Consider the following 17938-nt stretch of genomic DNA (forward strand, 5'->3'; position numbering starts at 1 on the left):
ACCTCCCTTAGTGGTATAGTATCTGAACGGATCAATATCTGATCCGATCAGATCTATACTAGTGTCCCCAGCAGTTTAGGGTTCCCAAAAACGCAGTGTTAGCGGGATCAGCCCAGATACCTGCTAGCACCTGCGTTTTGCCCCTCCGCCCGGCCCAGCCCACACAAGTGCAGTATCGATCGATCACTGTCACTTACAAAACAATAAACGCATAACTGCAGCGTTCGCAGAGTCAGGCCTATTCCCTGCGATTGCTAACAGTTTTTTTGGAAGCTTTTTATTGAACTGGCAAGCACCAGCGGCCTAGTACACCCCGGTCGTAGTCAAACCAGCACTGCAGTAACACCTGGTGACGTGGCGAGTCCCATAAGTGCAGTTCAAGCTGGTGAGGTGGCAAGCACAAGTAGTGTCCCGCTGCCACCAAGAAGAAGACAAACACAGGCCCGTCGTGCCCATAGTGCCCTTCCTGCTGCATTCGCCAATCCTAATTGGGAACCCACCACTTCTGCAGCACCCGTACTTCCCCCATTCACATCCCCAACCAAATGCAGTCGGCTGCATGAGAGGCATTTTTATGTCCTCCCGAGTACCCCTACCCAACGAACCCCCCCAAAAAAGATGTCGTGTCTGCAGCAAGCGCGGATATAGGCGTGACACCTGCTATTATTGTCCCTCCTGTCCTGACAATCCTGGTCTTTGCATTGGTGAATGTTTTGAACGCTACCATGCACTAGTTGAGTATTAGCGTAGGGTACAGCATTGCACAGACTAGGCGCACTTTCAGAGGGTCTCCCAAGATGCCATCGCATTTTGAGAGACCCGAACCTGGAACCGGTTACAGTTATAAAAGTTAGTTACAAAAAAAGTGTAAAAAAAAAAATATATATAAAATAAAAAAAAATTGTTGTCGTTTTATTGTTCTCTCTCTCTCTCTCTATTCTCTCTCTCTATTGTTCTGCTCTTTTTTACTGTATTCTATTCTGCAATGTTTTATTGTTATTATGTTTTATCATGTTTGTTTTTCAGGTATGCAATTTTTTATACTTTACCGTTTACTGTGCTTTATTGTTAACCATTTTTTTGTCTTCAGGTACGCCATTCATGACTTTGAGTGGTTATACCAGAATGATGCCTGCAGGTTTAGGTATCATCTTGGTATCATTCTTTTCAGCCAGCGGTCGGCTTTCATGTAAAAGCAATCCTAGCAGCTAATTAGCCTCCAGACTGCTTTTACAAGCCGTGGGAGGGAATGCCCCCCCCCCACCGTCTTCCGTGTTTTTCTCTGGCTCTCCTGTCTCAACAGGGAACCTGAGAATGCAGCCGGTGATTCAGCCAGCTGACCATAGAGCTGATCAGAGACCAGAGTGGCTCCAAACATCTCTATGGCCTAAGAAACCGGAAGCTACGAGCATTTTATGACTTAGATTTCGCCGGATGTAAATAGCGCCATGGGGAAATTGGGAAGGCATTTTATCACACCGATCTTGGTGTGGTCAGATGCTTTGAGGGCAGAGGAGAGATCTAGGGTCTAATAGACCCCAATTTTTTCAAAAAAGAGTACCTGTCACTACCTATTGCTATCATAGGGGATATTTACATTCCCCGAGATAACAATAAAAATGATTAAAAAAAAAAAAAAAAATGAAAGGAACAGTTTAAAAATAAGATAAAAAAGCAAAAAAAAAAAAAAAAAAAAAAAAAAAAAAGCACCCCTGTCGCCCCCTGCTCTTGCGCTAAGGCAAACGCAAGCGGTGGTCTGTTGTCAAACGAAAACAGCAATTGCACCATGCATGTGAGGTATCACCACAAAGGTCAGATCGAGTCTAAAGTATCTAAGAATCTAAAGTGGTAACCTGTAAAGGCTTTTAAAGGCTTTTAAAAATGTATTTATTTTGTTGCCACTGCACGTTTGTGCGCAATTGTAAAGCATGTCATGTTTGGTATCCATGTACTCGGCCAAAGATCATCTTTTTTATTTCATCAAACATTTGGGCAATATAGTGTGTTTTAGTGCATTAAAATTTAAAAAAGTGTGTTTTTTCCCCAAAAAATGCATTTGAAAAATCGCTGCGCAAATACTGTGTGAAAAAAAAAAATGAAACACCCACCATTTTAATCTGTAGGGCATTTGCTTTAAAAAAATATATAATGTTTGAGGGTTCAAAGTAATTTTCTTGCAAAAAAAAAAAACTTTTTCATGTAATCAAAAAGTGTCAGAAAGGGCTTTGTCTTCAAGTGGTTAGAAGAGTGGGTGATGTGTGACATAAGCTTCTAAATGTCGTGCATAAAATGCCAGGACAGTTCAAAACCCCCCCCAAATGACCCCATTTTGGAAAGTAGACACCCCAAGCTATTTGCTGAGAGGCATGTCGAGTCCATGGAATATTTTATATTGCGACACAAGTTGCGGGAAAGAGACAAATTTTTTTTTTGCACAAAGTTGTCACTAAATGATATATTGCTCAAACATGCCATGGGAATATGTGAAATTACACCCCAAAATACATTCTGCTGCTTCTCCTGAGTATGGGGATACCACATGTGTGAGACTTTTTGGGAGCCTAGCCGCGTACGGGACCCTGAAAACCAAGCACCGCCTTCAGGCTTTCTAAGGGTGTGAATTTTTGATTTCACTCTTCACTGCCTATCACAGTTTCGGAGGCCATGGAATGCCCAGGTGGCACAAAACCCCCCCAAATGACCCCATTTTGGAAAGTAGACACCCCAAGCTATTTGCTGAGAGGTATAGTGAGTATTTTGCAGACCTCACTTATTGTCACAAAGTTTTGAAAATTGAAAAAAGAAAAAAAAAATATTTTTTCTTGTCTTTCTTCATTTTCAAAAACAAATGAGAGCTGCAAAATACTCACCATGCCTCTCAGCAAATAGCTTGGGGTGTCTACTTTCCAAAATGGGGTCATTTGGGGGGTTTTGTGCCACCTGGGCATTCCATGGCTTCCGAAACGGTGATAGGCAGTGAAGAGTAAAATCAAAAATTCACGCCCTTAAAAATGCTGAAGGCGGTGATTGGTTTTCGGGGCCCCGTACGCGGCTAGGCTCCCAAAAAGTCCCACACATGTGGTATCCCCATACTCAGGAGAAGCAGCTAAATGTATTTTGGGGTGCAATTCCACATATGCCCATGGTCTGTGTGAGCAATATATCATTTAGTGACAACTTTGTGCAAAAAAAAAAAAAATGTGTCACTTTCCCGCAACTTGTGTCAAAATATAAAATATTCCATGGACTCAATATGCCTCTCAGCAAATAGCTTGGGGTGTCTACTTTCCAAAATGGGGTCATTCGGGGGGGGGGTTTGTGCCACCTGGGCATTCCATGGCCTCCGAAACTGTGATAGGTAGTGAAGAGTGAAATCAAAAATTTACACCCTTAGAAATCCTGAAGGCGGTGATTGGTTTTCGGGGTCCCGTACGTGGCTAGGCTCCCAAAAAGTCCCACACATGTGGTATCCCCGTACTCAGGAGAAGCGGCTGAATGTATTTTGGGGTGCAATTCCACATAGGCCCATGGCCTGTGTGAGCAATATATCATTTAGTGACAACTTTTTGTAAATATTTTTTTTTTTTTTGTCATTATTCAATCACTTGGGACAAAAAAAAATAAATATTCAATGGGTTCAACATGCCTCTCAGCAATTTCCTTGGGGTGTCTACTTTCCAAAATGGGGTCATTTGGGGGGGTTTTGTACTGCCCTGCCATTTTAGCACCTCAAGAAATGACATAGGCAGTCATAAACTAAAAGCTGTGTAAATTCCAGAAAATGTATCCTAGTTTGTAGACGCTATAAATTTTGCGCAAACCAATAAATATACGCTTATTGACATTTTTTTTACTAAAGACATGTGGCCGAATACATTTTGGCCTAAATGTATGACTAAAATTGAGTTTATTGGATTTTTTTTATAACAAAAAGTAGAAAATATCATTTTTTTTCAAAATTTTCGGTCTTTTTCCGATTATAGCGCAAAAAATAAAAACCGCAGAGGTGATCAAATACCATCAAAAGAAAGCTCTATTTGTGGGAAGAAAAGGACGCAAATTTCGTTTGGGTACAGCATTGCATGACCGCGCAATTAGCAGTTAAAGCGACGCAGTGCCAAATTGGAAAAAGACCTCTGGTCCTTAGGCAGCATAATGGTCCGGGGCTCAAGTGGTTAAAAACGTTTTTTATTTAAGTTTTTTTTGCATTGATACATGTCCCTCAGAGCAGTACCCAGGCCCCCATAACCTTTTTATGGCCAAAACTTGCATATAAGCCTGCAAAATGGGGACTTTTGATTTTTCATGTTTGGGTCCCATAGACTTCAATAGTTTATGGCTCAGGGTCCATACTTTTTATCTGTTCAGAAGTTCTGGTGCGAACCAAACGGGGGTATGTTTGGCCCATCACTACTGTGGTGCTGTTCATGCTGTCTGAGTTACCCTGTGCTTAGCAAATTAGGAAAGTTCTGGGCTATATGTGGGCAGATTAGCAGCATGAATATGAACACAGCTGTGGACAATTGTAAGGGAAGGTGTTCCTAGGCATGCTGGGTGCTGGTATTTATGTTTGAGGAGCACATGGGCTCTTGGTCACTAGCAGAGGATTGCACCAGGCTAGGAGAGAGGCGTTGCCTCTCCCACCACTTGCGGCCATGTGGCATCAGGTGGGAAACCTGAGGGCCTGCATTGCTGACATGTGGCCTCAGGGGGGAGACCTGAGGGCCTGAAGTCTGTGTGGCAACCCTGGTCCTACCATAGCTGATAGGACTAGAGTCAACAGTGCATCTGGTCTGATATCACAGAGAGAGAAGGCTGCCGGTGGTGCTTAAAAAACCTTGTGAGTACAGACAGGATCCTTAGTGTCAGGTGCATCTAGTGCTCCTGTTCCTTTTTCCAGCATCCGGGGTTTTGGCTATGGCACACTCTTTATCTGTCTGTCCACCTGCAGGCTTAATGTGATCAGTCTCTGGGTGGAAACCAAGCATGTTATAGGCCAGCTAAAACCTCATTTGGGTGTTTGTGATAGCATGTGATATGTGTTGTTCCTGATCAAGCTCCCTGCCTGTCTGCCCTGCTTTGCTAGTTTGTATTTCCCTGTGTATGAGTTTGGACCAAATTATTGGACTATTCCTTGAACTCAGCCTGCCTTTTACCTGGACTGTCATAGAACCACTCTGTCTGTCTGCAAACTGCAAGTATCTATTTGCTTTGCTCAGTTCGCATCTGCCCTGGTGTGGTGGCCAGGCACTATAGCATTGTGTGTAAGTCCTGGGGTGTCAGGGCTGGGCTCAGCCCTTCCTTCTCTGATTTGGCCGCTCAGCTGTCGGCTAATTGGCAGCTCCCATCTCTCTCCACAGTTACTCAGCTGTTGATTATCCTGCTCGTCAGTCCTGCCTACTTAAGCCATCCAGTCAAGCGGAGCTCTGCTCGCCTTGGTCAACATATCTGAAACACAGCTCCTGCAATCCTGTTCAAGACTTGCTTTGCTGATATCCCTTCTGGTTCCAGATCCTGCTTGCTGTTCCACTACTTAGATCCCAGACTTCTGGCTTGGCTGACTATCCGTTCCGGTTACTGAAATTCGGCTATGTTTTGACTACGTTTGTTCTTTTTACTTTTATTATTAAACAAGTGTGATTTAACTGTACTTATGTCTCGGCCTGATTTAATGGTTTCTGACAGTAGGCGAAGACCACAATCCACTTGTTGGTAATATTTTTTCCAGATTGAATGAACTGGATCATGGCGTTACAAACGCTAATGAGGTGCACGGCTCACCTGGAATCTCCCATTGTGGCTGCTCCGGTACAACCTTTGTTGCAGACCCTGCTGCTGCTCCAGTCTCTGTGCAGGCACCCGACTTGAGTATTACCTCTATAAGAGGTATGTCTGGTTCCGCTCCGCTTCCCCAGCGATTTGGAGGTGATCCAGTCCAATGCAGAGGGTTTCTCAATCAGGTTGAGATACAGTCCCTGACAAAAGTCTTGTCGCTTCTAAATTTTGTAGAAACTCCTGCTATTAACCTGACTTTTAATTAATCAATCAATTGGTGTTAGAAATAGCACATATGAAAAGCTAAAGCCCTCCCAAATGATGTTTAATGCACTGAATAAATTAGTTTCACTGAAAAAATATTTATCATTTAATCAAGACAGACAGGTCAAATTTTGGCAAGACAAAAGTTTTGTCACCTATACAGAAATTGAACAACTTTACTGAAAATCCAAAAATATGTCAGCAAATTAAGTAGTGGTGCTGTGAGATCCAAATTTAATATCTTGTATGACTTCCATGAGCTTGAAGGACAGCATCCATGCAGTTTGGCAAGGATTCATACAATTTATTGATGAAGTCATCAGGAATAGCAAAGAAAACAGTCTTGCATGCCTCCCAGAGTTCATCAATATTCTTTGGTTTCGTCTTTCATGCTTCATCTTTCCTCCTACACCACATATGCTCAATGATGTTCATGTCTGGTGACTGGGCTGGCCAATCCTGGAGCATCTTGATCTTCTTTGCCTTAAGGAACTTTGATGTGGAGATGGAAGTATGCGATGGAGCACCATCCTGCTGCAAAATTTGGCCTTTTTTATGGTTGGGAATATAAGAGGTAGCTAAGATTTCTTGGTATTTTAGACTATTGATGTTGCCTTCCACTTTGCAGATCCCTCGCACACCCCCATACTGGATGTAACCCCAGACCATGATTTTGCCTCCACCAAACTTCACTGTTTTCTGGGTAAATCTTGGCTCCATGCGGTTCCAGTAGGTCTCCTGCAATATCTGCGGTGACTGTGGTGTAATTCAACAGAAGATTCATCTGAAAAATCCACCTTCTGCCACTTTTCCAGAGTCCATCCTTTTAGCAGGCTGTGGCCCAAATGCTACACGGTTTTTCAATTGTCTTTTGTTTAGTTCTGGCTTATGGGCATTGATTCGACCATGGAGACCATTTCGAGACAGAATCCGACAAACTGTTCTGGTTGACACAGGGACTTCAGATGACCAGGTCTCATGGAGCTCTGCTGCAATGAAAAATGGGCTGGCCTTGGATTTTCTAACCAACAAATGGTCCTCTCGAGCAGTTGTCTTGTGGGGTCGGCCTGACCTGGCCTTGTCCAAAACGTCTCCAGTCTCTTCAAATCTTTTTTTTATCCTCTGAACTTGACGCTGAGACACATTGAAGGTGTATGCCACATCAGCAGTGGATCTGGTCTTCAGCCTTTTGATAATCAACACTTTAGTCTCCAGGTGAATCTTAGGCACGTTTGCAGAGGTCTAGTTGCAGTTCAGAAGGTCTAGTGTACTGGTGTTCTTTTTATACACACCTGAGACCTATTTGATCCATTATTAGTCACAGGTGAAGCTCATATAACAAGGCGACAACACCTATGTCTTGGCAAAAATTGACTCAATGGGCTTTACCAAGCTGTGAATATTAGAATACTTTTTGTCAGTTTCGTTTTGCACTGAAACATTATTACAAAAGCTTTTGGGATTCAAATGACCCATTTCTTGTAACAAAATCTTGATTAGAAATATATTTTAGCGGCACTTCAGGTCAATTTGTACACAAGCGACAAGACTTTTGTCAGGGACTGTATACTTTGAGATGCTGCCCCAGGTGTTTTCCATGGACAGAAGCAAAGTAGGTTTCGTGATATCTTTGCTTTCTGAGAGAGCCTTGGCCTGGGCAAACCCTCTATGGGAGATGCAAAAACCTGTTGTCTTGAGCTACCCTGAGTTTGTGGCTTTGTTTAAAAGGGTATTTGACATTCCTGCATGCTCCGCTTCTGCTGCCAAGTGCCTCATGTCCATCGAACAGAGTACGAGAACTGTTGCAAACTGTGCCATTGAATTCTGTACTCTGGCAGCAGAGGTTGCGTGGAACAATGAGGCCCTCGTGGCTGCTTTTTCTCATGGTCTCGCGGATACCATCAAGAAGGAGATAGCAGCCCGAGATATACCCACTGAGCTGGAGAGGTTGATCACTTTTGCCATCCTCACTGACTCCAGATTCAGAGAAAGACTCTCTTTTAAGGAGTGCTTGCGGAAGCCTCCTGTACGTTTGTCTCCGAGCTTTGCATTCCCACCCATGCATCCCTCACCTGCCATGCCTCCTGCTATCGAGTCGGTAAGTGAAGGTGAAGCCATGCACTTGGGTTTTACGCATCTATCTGCAAATGAGAGAATCTTTAAGAGGAGGGAGAGATTGTGCCTTTATTGTGGCCAGGCAGGTCACTTTTTGAAATCTTGTCCTACCCATCCAGGGAACGCCCGAACCCTGAGGTCCTCTCACAGACAGACCTTAGGTGGTGTTGTTTCATCCCCAGTTATCCAGAAGGATAAGCCCCTGGTTTCGGTTACACTTTCTTGGGCTGAGTTGTCCGTCAAGATACAGGCTCTAATCGACTCTGGGGCTGCAGGCCTGTTCATTGATGCTGCCTTTGCATCGAAGTACTCGATTCCGCTGTAGCTGCATGACACTCCACTTGCCATTGAGGCTCTTGACAGGAGACCTCTACAGCCTGCCCATGTGACTCATGAGACGGTTCCGTTGTCCATGACCGTAGGGGCTCTTCACCATGAGATAATCCAATTCCAAGTTATTTCCTCACCTAAGTTTACGCTGGTTATTGGTTATTCTTGGTTACAGAGGCACAACCCCTCTTTTGATTGGCTCCATGCTGAGGTTCTCTCCTGGTCACCACAATGCAGTGAGTCAGAAGGTAGCCAAGGTCCTGTGCTCCTTTTCCCTCTCCTCCCTGCCGGAGGAGTACCGCGATTTTATCGATGTTTTTGACAAAGGTCAAGCCGGTAGTTTGCCTCCACACCGGCCATATGATTGCACAATTGACCTTAAACCTGGTGCCATACGCCCTCGTGGTCGGGTTTACCCCTTGTTGGTCTTGGAGGATAAGGCCATGGAGAAGTATGTTGCAGACACACTTTCTCGAGGTTTTATCCGCAAATCCTCGTTTCCTGCTGGTGCTGGTTTCTTCTTTGTGAAGAAGAAGAGTGGTGAACTGAGACCTTGTATTGATTATAGGGGTCTCAATCGTTTCACGATTAAGAATGCCTATCCGATTAAGTTGATTAAGTTGATTACAGAGTTATTTGACCGCCTCAAGGGAGCAACGGTTTTCATGAAGCTTGATTTGAGAGGGGCATACAATCTCGTAAGGATTAAGGAGGGCAACGAGTGTAAAACTGCGTTTCATACCAGAACAGGCCATTATGAGTACCTCGTAATGCCTTTTCATCTTTTTCAGCCTGCCCATTCAGTTTTCCAGGAATTTATTAATGATGTCCTCTGAGAGTTGTTGCAGTTATGTGTAGTGGTTTATCTGGATGATATCCTCATATTTTCCAAGTCCCTGGAGAGCCACCACACAGATGTCTGTCGTGTGCTTCAGAAACTAAGAGAGAACAATCTCTATTGTAAACTGGAGAAGTTCGAGTTCCATCTTGAACAAGTTAAATTCCTGGGTTATGTCATTTCCACTGCTGGTTTTTCGATGGACCCAGAGAAACTTTCAGCAGTCCTACAGTGGCGCCGACCCATGGGTTTACATCCTCTGCAGTGTTTTATTGGCTTTGCCAACTATTATCGGAAGTTTATTCGTAACTTCTTGTCTCTGGTCAAGCCCCTGATTGATATGACCAGAAAGGACAGTAACCCACAGAGTTGGTCTCCGGAGTCCATTAAGGCCTTTGAGAGTCTCAAGGCTGCCTTTGTTTCTGCTCCTGTGTTGGCACATCCTGATCCTACGTTACTGTTTATCCTTGAGGTTGATGCTTCCGAGACTGGTGTTGGTGCCCTTCTGTCTCAACGTCCTATCTTTGAGAGCGCTATGCATCCTTGTGGCTACTTTTCCAAGAAATTGTCACCTGTGGAGTGCAATTACGAGATTGGTGACAGAGAGTTGTTGGCGATCATTTTAGCCCTGAAAGAATGGAGACATTTCCTCAAAGGTACCACTGTGCCGGTTATCATTCTTACTGACCATAAGAATCTCACATTCTTGTCTAAGGCTAAATGCCTCTCTCCCAGAAGGGCGCGATGGGCTCTTTTCTTGTCAAGTTTCAATTACATTGTCTCATTCTTATCCGGTACTAAGAATGTAAGGGCTGACACCTTGTCACGACAATTTTCTTCCACTTCCAAGTTGGAGTCGGTTCCGGTTCCTGTGATTCCTCCTGACCGTTCTGGCTACGGTTCGCACCAGTCTCACTTCTCCTTTGGGTGACAAAATTCTTGCAGCTCAGGTCCATGCTCCTCCTGAGAAACCTTGTGACAGCTGCTTTGTCCCAGAGAGTCTCTGTACTGCCGTGCCCCAGACTTACCATTCTCCCAAGACAGCTAGCAACCCTGGGAAGAATCAACTCCTTTAGTAGAGGAACTATGTAATGACAAAAAAGGACAGTTTCCCCAATGGGGCTTTGGACGGCAATATCATTGTGGTCAAAAAATTGTATAGAATGAATGACCAATATATGCATTTATTAATAAACAAATATCATAATGTGATTGAATTGAATAGAATAAATCATAGCATATGGAAGGACTGGCCGAATGGTACAATACATATCCCACAATAAAAGATTAACAGATTTACACGAAAATGTACACATTATTACATATCCGGACTGTAGAAGGTATAAAATCTCCAACACGTTTCGACCTACGGACGGTCATCATCAGGGGGATAATTGGTTCTATAAAACACATTAAATAACTTCAGAATTTAAGAACATGTCATCATAAATCCCATTTGGGGACAGAAATGGCGATATATTTACTGCTGAAGAGTAGAGGGATTAATCCCATGGCCAGAACTGTTAAAAGCCGTTGATTGATCCGGAGGGCCCCATGGTCGCCCCTGCCCCCCCTGGGGCACATGGATCCAGCCCAGAGGGGCTTGCAAGGAGCCACATTGCTAACGCCCTCCAGGGGAGAGGAAAGTCCGCACCTGCAACAGACACCCAATGAGCCATAGTGAATTAAATTTGGGTAGACTGATTTATAGCAGGGTGTGTGGGCTGACTGCAATCGTACTGGTCAGTATGTGTTCATAGGTATCCTAAGGTCTCATAAACGTAATTAGTTTAAATATAAGGTGGCTAAACGGTGGTGGAGTCAAGAAAATTATAATATAGTAGAGGGTTGTTTTAAATATAAAATGTGTAATAGTGAGTAAGAAAAAAGGGTATAATGTGCTGGGAATATTGAAAAACCCTTTTGGTGATATGTGATATAACAAGAATGGCCAGCTGAATGCTGGCTAGAGTGCCATAACATAGTGAACATATTCACTATATATGGTGTCAGCCAACTAGTGTTGAAATAAAGATGAAAACAAGTCAAAACAGGCAACCATCAAACAATCAAAAAAAGGTGTGAGGGACCGAAACCAATTGTAAAAGTGCAGGAATGTAAATCTAGTATAGTAGTTTACCTTGTACCGCAATGCGGCTGGTATAATAAGGAAATTGTAGTAGTATAAACCAAACTGAAATATAGCATGAGAGGTGGAGACTTGGAACCAAGGAAGTTGTATACAGTGCCATCCATCCTGGTCAGCGTGGAGTCATGGTTAGACTCACAGGCAGCCAGTAATGGATACTTGCCTAAGTAGGCAATTAGGTGAGTGGATGCAGGTGCTGACCCCCCCCCCCAGAGCACGGCGTCTGGGCCGCTTAATATGCGGCCCACGTGTGGCTCCCTCTGTGTCCCGGAAGGCGGATGCCCCGGCTACTGTCGTCATCTCCGCCGCAAATCATGAGACGTTGCGGCAGGTGCGCATGTCTAGGGAACTCGCACATGCAAACTCCGCCGCTGCTGATCCGGAGATGATCAAGGGATGCCGCCGGCAGGGTGAACCTCACATCAGCGGACGAGGGACACTCATCTGTCAACCGGAGTATAGGGGGGAGAACGTGGAATGAACTGCATCTACCCCACACTCACCCTGCCGGGAAGCCAACAAGGGGCCAGGATCCACCCTCATGGGGACGACAGGGGAGGCAGAGGCCCCCACGATCAACAATGGCCATAGTCTATGATGTGTATAGGATACTAATGGATACATAAAAACACAATAAATGCAAAGACATTGTTTGTAAGTTATAGGATTTTTCAATAGCTCCTGTATAATGCCGTAAATCTTTCCCATAGTTTCTAGACGCTATAACTTTTGCGCAAACCAATCAATATACGCTTATTACGATTTTTTGCCAAGAATATGTAGAAGAATATATATTGGCCTAACTGATGAAGAAATTTGTTTTTTAAAAACATTTTTGGGAATATTTATTATAGCAAAAAGTTAAAAAAAAACTGTTTTTTTTTCAAAACTGTCGCTCTATTTTTGTTTTTAGCGCAAAAAATAACCACAGAAGTGATCAAATACCACCAAAAGAAATCTCTATTTGTGGGAAAAAAAGGCCGTTAATTTTGTTTGGGTACAGAGTCGTACGACCGTGCAATTGTCAGTTAAAGCGACGCAGTGCCTTATGGCAAAAAATGGCCCGGTCATTAAGCAGGAAAATCTTCCAGTCCTTAAGTGGTTAATGAAACAGTAGAGCAAAGAGACTGACCCTTTCATATGGGAATCAGTGTGGGACTTATTTAAGCATCCGTCATTCCACCAATAATGAGGGTGGGTATACATACCAAGGTATGTGGGAGAATTTACCAGGAAAGTTGGTATGAAATGACCACATATGGTATGCAGTAACAAAAAAGTATCAGCTATTATTGGACTCATCATTAGAAACACATGGAACATCATTAGAAAAACACAGTAATGCCCCGTACACACGGTCGGACTTTGTTCGGACATTCCGACAACAAAGTCCTAGGATTTTTTCCGACGGATGTTGGCTCAAACTTGTCTTGCATACACACGGTCACACAAAGTTGTCGGAAAATCCGATCGCTCTGAACGCGGTGACGTAAAACACGTACGTCGGGACGATAAACGGGGCAGTGGCCAATAGCTTTCATCTCTTTATTTATTCTGAGCATGCGTGGCACTTTGTCCGTCGGATTTGTGTACACACGATCGGAATTTCCAACAACGGATTTTGTTGTCGGAAAATTTTATATCCTGCTCTCAAACTTTGTGTGTCGGAAAATCCGATGGAAAATGTGTGATGGAGCCTACACACGGTCGGAATTTCCGACAACAAGGTCCTATCACACATTTTCCGTCGGAAAATCCGACCGTGTGTACGGGGCATTAAATGTATCAACCCTTTCAGGATATAATCAGCACTACTGATCAGTTGATTCAATTTAAGTTTCTACATCATTTACACTACACCTCAGCGAGGTTGGTTCAGATGGGATTGGGTTTGGATATTGCTTGTTCCAGATGTGACTTGATTGCTGCAAATTTTTTTCATATGTTTTGGAACTGTCCTGGACTCTCGTCCTTCTGGAAGGATTTATTTGCCTTTTTCGAACACAAGCTTCACCTGCCAATACCTCACACTCCGGAATATGAACTTTTAGGCGTTCTCAGTGATATTGTTCCTCGTACACATGCTAGGATTCTTTACTAGGGATGAGCCGAACACCCCCCTGTTCGGTTCGCACCAGAACATGCGAACAGGAAAAAAATTCGTTCGAACACGCGAACACCGTTAAAGTCTATGGGACACGAACATGAATAATCAAAAGTGCTAATTTTAAAGGCTAATATGCAAGTTATTGTCAATAAAAGTGTTTGGGGACCTGGGTCCTGCCCCAGGGGACATGGATCAATGCAAAAAAAAGTTTTAAAAACGGCCGTTTTTTCAGGAGCAGTGATTTTAATAATGCTTAAAGTCAAACAATAAAAGTGTAATATCCCTTTAAATTTCATACCTGGGGGGTGTCTATAGTATGCCTGTAAAGGGGCGCATGTTTCCCGTGTTTAGAACAGTCTGACAGCAAAATGACATTTTGAAGGAAAAAACTCATTTAAAACTACCGCGGCTATTGCATTGCCGACAATACACATAGAAGTTCATTGATAAAAACGGCATGGGAATTCCCCACAGGGCAACCCCGAACCAAAATTAAAAAAAAAAAATGATGTGGGAGTCCCCCTAAATTCCATACAAGGCCCTTCGGGTCTGGTATGGATATTAAGGGGAACCCCAGCCAAAATTAAAAAAAAAAATTGACGTGGGGTTCCCCCTAAATTCCATACCAGACCCTTCAGGTCTGGTATGGATTTTAAGGGGAACCCCGCGCCAAAAAAAAAAAAAAAAACGGCGTGGGGTCCCCCTAAAAATCCATACCAGACCCTTATCCGAGCACGCAACCTGGCAGGCCGCAGGAAAAGAGGGGGGGACGAGAGTGCGGCCCCCCCCCCCTCCTGAACCGTACCAGGCCACATGCCCTCAACATTGGGAGGGTGCTTTGGGGTAGCCCCCCAAAACACCTTGTCCCCATGTTGATGAAGACAAGGGCCTCATCCCCACAACCGTGGCCGGTGGTTGTGGGGGTCTGCGGGCGGGGGGCTTATCGGAATCTGGAAGCCCCCTTTACCAAGGGGACCCCCAGATCCCGGCCCCCCCCCTGTGTGAAATGGTAAGGGGTTACTTACCCCTACCATTTCACTAAAAAACTGTCAAAAATGTTAAAAATGACAAGAGACAGTTTTTGACAATTCCTTTATTTAAATGCTTCTTCTTTCTTCCTTCATCTTCTTCTTCTTCTGGTTCTTCTGGCTCTTCTGGTTCTTCCTCCGGCGTTCTCGTCCAGCATCTCCTCCGCGGCGTCTTCTATCTTCTTCTCCTCGGGCCGCTCCGCACCCATGGCATGAGGGGGGAGGCTCCCGCTCTTCTCTTCATCTTCTTCTTCATCTTCTTCTTCTTCTTCTTCTTCTCTTCTTCATCTCTTCTTCCTTCTTCATTTCTTCTGCGGGCCGCTCCGCATCCATGCATGGAGGGAGGCTCCCGCTGTGTGACGGCGTCTCTTCGTCTGACGGTTCTTAAATAACGGGGGGCGGGGCCATCCGGTGACCCCGCCCCCCTCTGACGCACGGTGAATTGACGGGACTTCCCTGTGACGTCACGGGGAATGCCACAGGGAAGTCCCGTCATGTCCCGTGCGTCAGAGGGGGGCGGGGTCACCGGGTGGCCCCGCCCCCCGTTATTTAAGAACCGTCAGACGAAGAGACGCCGTCACACAGCGGGAGCCTCCCTCCATGCATGGATGCGGAGCGGCCCGCAGAAGAAATGAAGAAGGAAGAAGAGATGAAGAAGAGAAGAAGAAGAAGAAGAAGAAGATGAAGAAGAAGATGAAGATGAAGAAGAAGAAGAAGAGAAGAGCGGGAGCCTCCCCCCTCATGCCATGGGTGCGGAGCGGCCCGAGGAGAAGAAGATAGAAGACGCCGCGGAGGAGATGCTGGACGAGAACGCCGGAGGAAGAACCAGAAGAGCCAGAAGAACCAGAAGAAGAAGAAGATGAAGGAAGAAAGAAGAAGCATTTAAATAAAGGAATTGTCAAAAACTGTCTCTTGTCATTTTTAACATTTTTGACAGTTTTTTAGTGAAATGGTAGGGGTAAGTAACCCCTTACCATTTCACACAGGGGGGGGGCCGGGATCTGGGGGTCCCCTTGGTAAAGGGGGCTTCCAGATTCCGATAAGCCCCCCGCCCGCAGACCCCCACAACCACCGGCCACGGTTGTGGGGATGAGGCCCTTGTCTTCATCAACATGGGGACAAGGTGCTTTGGGGGGCTACCCCAAAGCACCCTCCCAATGTTGAGGGCATGTGGCCTGGTACGGTTCAGGAGGGGGGGGGGCCGCACTCTCGTCCCCCCCTCTTTTCCTGCGGCCTGCCAGGTTGCGTGCTCGGATAAGGGTCTGGTATGGATTTTTAGGGGGACCCCACGCCGTTTTTTTTTTTTTTTTTTGGCGCGGGGTTCCCCTTAAAATCCATACCAGACCTGAAGGGTCTGGTATGGAATTTAGGGGGAACCCCACGTCAATTTTTTTTTAAAATTTTGGCTGGGGTTCCCCTTAATATCCATACCAGACCCGAAGGGCCTTGTATGGAATTTAGGGGGACCCCCACATCATTTTTTTTTTTTTATTTTGGTTCGGGGTTGCCCTGTGGGGAATTCCCATGCCGTTTTTATCAATGAACTTCTATGTGTATTGTCGGCAATGCAATAGCCGCGGGTAGTTTTAAATGAGTTTTTTCCTTCCAAATGTCATTTTGCTGTCAGACTGTTCTAAACACAGGAAACATGCGCCCCTTTACAGGCATACTATAGACACCCCCCAGGTACGAAATTTAAAGGGATATTACACTTTTATTGTTTGACTTTAAGCATTAATAAAATCACTGCTCCTGAAAAAACGTCCGTTTTTAAAACTTTTTTTTGCATTGATCCATGTCCCCTGGGGCAGGACCCAGGTCCCCAAACACTTTTTATGACAATAACTTGCATATAAGCCTTTAAAATTAGCACTTTTGATTTCTCCCATAGACTTTTAAAGGGTGTTCCGCGGCATTCGAATTTGCCGCGAACACCCCAAATTGTTCGCTGTTCGGCGAACTTGCGAACAGCCAATGTTCGAGTAGAACATGAGTTCGACTCGAACTCGAAGCTCATCCCTATTCTTTACGTATACTGTTATTTTATGCTCGTAAAACTATTTTATTGCATTATAGGGATGCTGGCCCCCTTTCGGCCCATGCTTTCTTTCGTATTATTCATGGGGTTCTACCCAAATTTAGGTTGATATATAAAATAATTATAGGGTCAGCAGGGGGAAAGACAAGGAGTATAACATCATTCCCATTTAGATAAGAGCAATGTCTTGTGAAGATCATGTCTTACCAGTTCAGGGGTTATAGGAGATATGTATTCTTCCAGGAATATTTCAAAGTTTGATTCATGGTTCATGCCATTTGGGAAGAGGATATCCAGTTCAAAAATCCATCTCTTTTCAATCTGTTGTAAGAATTTATCAAAAAAAAATTTGGGAAGTTTCAGGGCAATTATGCCCTTCACTTTTAAGCCTACCATCTTTCCATTGTTGTCCTTTCTAAAGTGCTGTACCATGGGATTCAGCTTCTGTTCAAGGTCAGAGTCTGGTTTCTTTTTTTTGATTAAGGGGATGTGCTCCCCAATACATACTCTAAGGGGTCTTTTCATTTTCACAATGTAGGATTTACAGCAGGAGTATTCTAGCATGTATATGCTCTTGTCCGTTGAGCAGTTAATGAAGCTTTTGATTTCATATATTTTAGTTGCCTCTACATTGGTGAATATTTTAGTCTTTTCAATGAAAGGGCAGATGCTGCAGTGTCCACAGGCATACATTACTGTTATTCTTGATTTATGGTCCTTTGGGGAAGGCCTCAAAAACTCTGAGGCTGAGATTGTTGGCCCTTCTTGTTATCATCTGGTGATGTGATCCCACTATCTTGGCAAGTTGGGGGTTGGAAGTAAGGATATGCCAGTGTTCAGAACTTCTCTGATGATTTTCCATTGTGCTCACAACTTTGTAATATATCTAACCTGGTTGTTTCCCTTCTTCACCTTGTTTACCCTTGATGTATCACCCATTTGCAACAATTCATCTCTCTCTGTATTATAGGCTCTTTTCTTGGCCCTTCTCAGGGTCTTATGGGAGTATCCACTTTCTCTAAAATGCCCATAGAGGGAATCTGCTTCCCTTTTGAATTGCTTTAGTTTAATGCAGTTCCTCCTAATTCTGAGAAACTGGCCCATCGATAACCTTTGTATTAGGGCTTCCGGGTGATGGCTAGTTGCATGTAAGAGAGTATTTGCTGTAGTCTCCTTCCTGAACGTGGATGTAGTTATATGTCCATAATTGATGTTGATGGTTAAGTCAAGGAAGGGAATTTTTGTCTGGTGGAAGTTGTAAGTGAGACGTATATTCCTGTCAGTTCTATTGAGT

The 17938-nt window shown here is 44.3% G+C and overlaps 1 protein-coding gene across 1 annotated transcript in view; it reads right to left on the reverse strand.

Moving 5' to 3' along the window:
- Window positions 1-17748, reverse strand: part of LOC141138206 (vomeronasal type-2 receptor 26-like) — a 48941-nt gene extending 31193 nt beyond the window's left edge. The window contains exons 1-2 of the mRNA XM_073624649.1: window positions 17536-17748; window positions 16852-16965 (exon numbers count right to left, since the gene is read on the reverse strand). Coding sequence (XP_073480750.1) covers window positions 16852-16965; window positions 17536-17748 — 327 coding nt within the window. The remainder of the gene's footprint in view (window positions 1-16851; window positions 16966-17535) is intronic.
- Between the last annotated feature and the right edge of the window lie 190 nt (window positions 17749-17938).

This window comes from Aquarana catesbeiana, linkage group LG01 (genome assembly GCF_042186555.1).
Source record: "Aquarana catesbeiana isolate 2022-GZ linkage group LG01, ASM4218655v1, whole genome shotgun sequence".
Lineage (NCBI taxonomy): Eukaryota > Metazoa > Chordata > Amphibia > Anura > Ranidae > Aquarana > Aquarana catesbeiana.